Source organism: Arachis ipaensis, chromosome B01 (assembly GCF_000816755.2).
Source record: "Arachis ipaensis cultivar K30076 chromosome B01, Araip1.1, whole genome shotgun sequence".
Taxonomy (NCBI): Eukaryota; Viridiplantae; Streptophyta; class Magnoliopsida; order Fabales; family Fabaceae; genus Arachis; species Arachis ipaensis.
Window position 1 is genome coordinate 3,668,477 of NC_029785.2, and position 6,068 is coordinate 3,674,544.

The following is a 6,068-nucleotide window of genomic DNA, read 5'->3' on the forward strand; positions in this document are numbered from 1 at the left end:
AAAAAATTTGACAGTAGTAAAATAATATTAATGTAATTTTAAATATTTTAAAATAAAAATAAGATGATTAAAATATTAAAAATTAAATTAAAATTTACTCTAATGTTAAGAAAGAAAACAATACTTTATCCTATAATATAATTTAATTGTAATTGTAGCTGTACTTTGCAAATAGAACCTAAAAAACCAGTTAAACCAGGCATAACATATATCTCCTCCTCTTTTCCCTTTTAACTTTTTTTTTCTTGAAACAATAAATAGTTGCGGTAATTAAACTGCTGAGATAAAATTTTTATGAATAAATTTAATATATAAAATGTCATGTAAAATTTATTTATGATAACTTTTTTTTAATAAAAGAGTTCAACACAATAAATAGAACAAAAATAACAACAAATAAAAAAATAAAAAAAAACAACAAAAAAATATAAAAGAGAGCTCATCAATTATTTTTTATCCTCCACCTTTTTATAGTGTACTTCTAATTTTGTACTTGTTAAAACATATTCTGTCACTCTAAATTTACTAAAATTCTGTAAGATCGGTCAAAACCATGTAAATTTTGGATCGCTAAGTGGAAGTCCACCAATTACATATCTTGTAACCAATTCTTAGAATCGTTCATAGTCGCTATTAATCTAACAGCATCATTTCTCTCCTCCACCTACACAATTTTGTTGAAATCTCCTATATAGGAGACTAACATACACTGCTATATAACTTAATTCCTTCCTTACAGCAAGTTTTTCTTCTCTTGTATGAGCCTCGTACACCAAAGAAAATAAATTAAAATTATTTTTAATAAGATCCCTTCAACACACGCTCTCGCTCTCTTTTATGACAGCGACTCATTTTAAACATTATTTTATCACAAATTAACAGCAAATCACCCGAAACACCTTCGAACGCAACATATTCCCATCTCGCAACATCACTCCTCCAAATTCTTATTACATCAAACTTCGTCACTACCTGCCTTTTAGCCTCAAACAAGCCTAACATATTCAATTTAAATTTTTTTTTTATTTTTTACCATGCTCAATTTTTCATCTCTCCTCAATCCCCTAACATTCCAAGAACAAAATTATTTTAATAAATTATTACACACATTTTTTTTATCTTTGGGTCTACAGCGTCTTGCTTCTTTTTTCTGTTTTGCCAATTTTCTTTTTTGAGCAATTTTTTCATTTTGTGCTTCGAGAATAGCCATGATCATATCATCTTTTTCATTGTATAAAATTGCACCTGATTCCAATGCAAAATCTCAAGTTTCCCCTTACTTCCTATTCTTGTCCGAATCACCATCATCAACAACCTTCTTTCCAACTACTTCTTCATCGTGTTCCGACAGATCCCCCTCTCCCTTTGTCAATGTTATTCCCTTTGTACCGAAATTCATACAACTATCAATCACCGTGTCATCTCTATCACCCGTTTCTTTATCAATGTCTTCCATACCATCATCATCAACATACATATTCAACCCACCAGTCCCTTCATTCAATCTCACCGTCGGGAGAGTAGTGGCTTGGTTCTCCGCCACCAACTCCTCCTCGATCTCACGACCTAACATAGGTGGCGTCAGGGTTGCGCATCTCCCTTGCCACATTAAGCCTCCTCTGCCGTAGTTAGTTTTTAGCTTCCCTCCTTCAACACCAATTCGGCCTCCCTCGATCACCTCTGCACCGATCTTCAGCGCAAGTATCACTGATGCAACTTTCTGCACACTTGTCGTAGACCTTTTCCTAACGTTCTCATTTCTATCATGGAAGTTGTGCTCCATTTCCATCAAGTCTGACTCGGATTCTAGACCCAACCTAACATCACCGAACCGGTTGATTGAGAAAACCGGGTTCAAGGATCCTTCTCTATTTTTTTTGGACATCCTTAAATTGTTGGACCTAGCACCAAACCTACAAAGAACTTTTTTTTATTCCCTTTGTCCCTCCTTTCCAGCCCATTAGAATTACCTTTATAAACCCATGTAATTATATTTTCAAAGTCAGCTTCATAATTAATATAACCACATCCCACACAAGTCACTCTCCCTTCAATTTTTTCATAAATTGGTTGATATGTTACTGTTGTTATCTGATTTTTATTTTGAATGATCATTAATCAACTCATTCAAAATAATTTCAGAAATTATCAACCTACCCTTATCTTCTCTGTCTTCTTTAGCTCCCCATCACCACATCGGTTACCTGGTCGTTGAAAACCGTCGGTTTCGTAGCCCGTGCACTTCTTAAACTCGTATCTGCATACTCTCTTTCTACAACTGTTCTTCATTGTTCACAGCTATAGTTACTTTTTTCATTAGCTTCTTCGTAACAATTCAATCCAAAAGTCTTCTGTCTCACTTCTTTCACTAGCACATTGAATCCACTAATACTTACTGTGATATGGACTCATTCATTAATCATATCCATGATACAAGTATCAATTTGCACTCGTCCAACACCAAAAGACATGCACGATTCTATTACTTTGTCACAACCGACTACTTCCCTCCATTGGCCTCCTAACATATTAAAGGTATCTGCTGACCACACATGTAACGGAACTCCGTAACATTCTAACCACACTCTTCGACTTTCACATCGCTCCGTCTTATCCCATCTCTATACACTATGAAAGAATTGCAAGAGACTATTCATTTTAAACGTATATGCTTCTTCTGTATTCAATACAGAATCAAAAGTAAAAAAAAAAACTTTATAAGCTTCTAGTTCTCGTACTTGGACAATTTGAGGCAGTTTTTTTCTAATCATCTCCTTCAAGGAACTAAAATCAATTGCCTTTGTCGTACCGCTGACCAGACTTCTCTACAGCCAGTCTAGATTCTCTTTCACCACCGATACTTTCACTTTTTTCGTCCACCCATTTCCATGTAAGTCTGGTTCTTTTTGGTGGCTCGTTAGTTTCTCTACCTGCCTTTGGTTATCTCCTTAATGAGGTTGAGAATTTGTCTTGTTCCGACTATCACCTCTTTTCTGAGCTATTTTTCAGACCTTTGTCTTAGTTGTCCTTCTATACTTCGCTTCTCTACGTACACAATCTTCCCTCTCAACCTTATATGATTCATTTTTGCTATAGTCTTCAGAATCCCACTTTTTGTTGTGTATTGGACAAACACAAAAACATACATATTACCACTTTTTTGTTTTATAATAAATAGATATTATTAATGCTTTCAGTCTAATTGAATTGATAGAATAATTCATTCTTCAAAATATCTTCAAAAAAATTATCAATAAACATGAAAAAAATTTTATTTTTCAACCGTTCGTACTCTTCTCAATTTTAAATGTTAAAATCTTTTACAGGCATGTTCCTAATTCTAACCCAACCTGTATTTTCCACCTCTTATCTCTTGCTCTTTCTCTCACTCGTTCTCTCATATTTGTGACAATTTCTATCCTATTTTTATCTTTCAATTACCAGACATATCTTAATTAAGAATCAAAGTTTCCTTCAGAAAAGGTATATGTTTACTATGTATCAATGTGAATACGATGATTTCAAGTAGGGTCGAAGGAACATTTGTGCAAAATAAGACATGGAACATGATTTGTTATTGTAAATATAATTATCCTCATCTGTGTAAGCCAAATCTCACATGCAGAATTTGACCCGTACATCCTGATTCTTCTATTTTATCATTTTCTTTTTTCCTACTCTTTTCCTGTCATTAAACATTCATGTTCTTGATTTATGTTATAATAATATCTGCACATGATGCTCATTAAATAATACTTACATTAATTCTTTATAAATAATATATAAGCTTCAATAAATCTTTTATTCTTATAAAGTTTTTCTTTTGGTATTTTATTTTGGTTCAATACAATTTCTTTTTTAATTTTACATCTTGCTGCATCAACAATAAGAGGAGAGGATGCTCCTATAAAATGCAGAAAACGTCTTTTTTTTTAAAGATATTTTTTAATAATTAAAATTTAACACATATAATCACTTAAATTATGTTATTTTTGTCAAAATTAGGTCAGATAAATTAATTTAATCGAAAAATAGTAAATCAAATTTTGAATCTGTCTAAATTAATGTTATTTTTTATAAAAATAACTACAATATCCTTATTATATAAAATGACTAAAATACTCTTATTATATATATTAATTTTGATAATTTTAAATTCTAACCATTTTTTTTCAATAGGAATAGAATTTAAAGTTTTCAAAATATATATATATATGATAGGAATATTTAATTTATTAATTTTTTTGTTAAACTGATTTGTCTAGTCTAATTTTAATAAAAATAATACAATTTAATTGATTATATGTGTTAAATTTTTAATTTTTAAAAAATATATTAAAAAAAGATGTTTTTGACATATTTATTTAAGTAGCTCCCAACAAATAATTAATGGGTAAGAAATAAAATAGAAACATCTAAAATTTTACTGACTAAAAATTATATAGACCAAAATTATGATATATATAAACCAAAATTTCTCCCTTGTTAAAAATTTTCTCTTTTGTCTTTCTTTTCGGGCCCCATCTCCCTATACGTGTCTCTCTAACATGATAAACATAAACAAGCATGCAGTTATCTCTCTTAAGAGGCTCAGAGTCTTGGAATACATTTGAAGAAGAAGAAGAAGAAGAAGCGAAGCTAAGATATTGGGGAAGAAAGTCATAGTTGTTATTGTTTTCAGCTGATGATAGGAGCAGAAACTTTTCACTATAATCTTGATCTAATAATTGACTTGGTAATAAGGTAGTATTGTTATTAGAAGGGTCTTGTTGCATCTGATGGATGCTTAGAATCTCTGCCTGAGCCACTGCAAGTTGCATTTGCAATTGTGTAACTTGATTTTGAAGGTATGATATTGCTCCAACACAACCATACACAGGGTCTCTCACCCTTGCAGTTGCCTCATAAACTAAACTGCTTACAGCATCTCCTCTTTGATCAATTGGAAGTTCCTATACATACATACATCAATTTAATAAATAATAAATTCTTAACCTTATTGCACAATAATCAAAGAACAATAATAGATGGATGCTAGTTATTTATTAACATTATACACAACTTCTTAAGTAGGCATATCCATATATTCCCATCAATAATTGGCAAATTTTCTATATGCTAAGCTTTAGACACATTGAAGAATTAATTTGAAATATTTGTTTATATGTATATCTAAAAGATTTGATGGATGAAAAAAAGAAGGTAAGAAAGAGTTGGAGAGAGGTACCTGAAGCATTTTGCTGACATTGCTAGCGCCAAAGACTTTGTGCACAATGGCAAACTTGCGAGGATCATCAGAAGGAAAATAAGGAGCAAAGATGCATTCTTTGGTGCAACGCCGCCTCAACAATTTGCAAGAAGCACAAGGTGAGGAACCCCCCATTTGGAAACAAATTAAAGATTGTCCTTTTTGATTTTGTTATTGTCTCATTTGATGTATATGTATATGAAGAGTAGTAATAACGTGAAACACAGCACAATGAAGCTTGGTATTTAAGAGATTGAACTTAAAATCCCTTATTTATAATATATATATATATATAATGGACGGTGAGATTAAAGTCCCTTTGCGCTGCCTAGAGTGTGTAGCATCACTAGAGGCACATGCACTTCTTGTGAAACCATGAATTTATTTGTCAATAAATATAAATAAATATGGAGTTGATGTACTAAGGAAGAAATATAGAAACCACTTCTTCCCATGAAGACCATTTATAAAAATGTTGTTCACATGTTAAAATTACAAGTTTAGACAACGGTATTTGAGGCATTTACAAGGTACTTAAGGGAGCAATAAAGTCAAAGAGGGAAGGGCAAATAATGAATTCAAGGGGTTATATAATATAACTAATTAAGTTCCTAGGCGGTGGTCAAACACTGCCCAAGGCGCGTGATAGGTTGGCAATCCATGCACTTGTGTAGTTTTCACGTACACATTTGACTCTTAAACTTTCTATTCTATATATATAAGATTTAATTTGTATTTCCTATTAATGCAATTATGTAAATATATTTTATTTTATATGAACATATAATATATATTCTTATATTATTGTAAAATGCGTTTG

At 31.5% G+C, this 6,068-nt stretch overlaps 1 protein-coding gene across 1 annotated transcript; it reads right to left on the minus strand.

Annotated features, from left to right (window-relative positions):
- On the minus strand, positions 2,178 to 5,684 carry LOC107644491 (LOB domain-containing protein 12-like). Its single transcript, XM_016348361.2, has 3 exons — positions 5,228 to 5,684; positions 4,535 to 4,952; positions 2,178 to 2,278 (listed from the first exon to the last, which is right to left on the minus strand). Exons 1-3 carry the CDS (start codon positions 5,381 to 5,383, stop codon positions 2,178 to 2,180), a joined length of 675 nt encoding a protein of 224 aa, XP_016203847.1. The 5' UTR covers positions 5,384 to 5,684.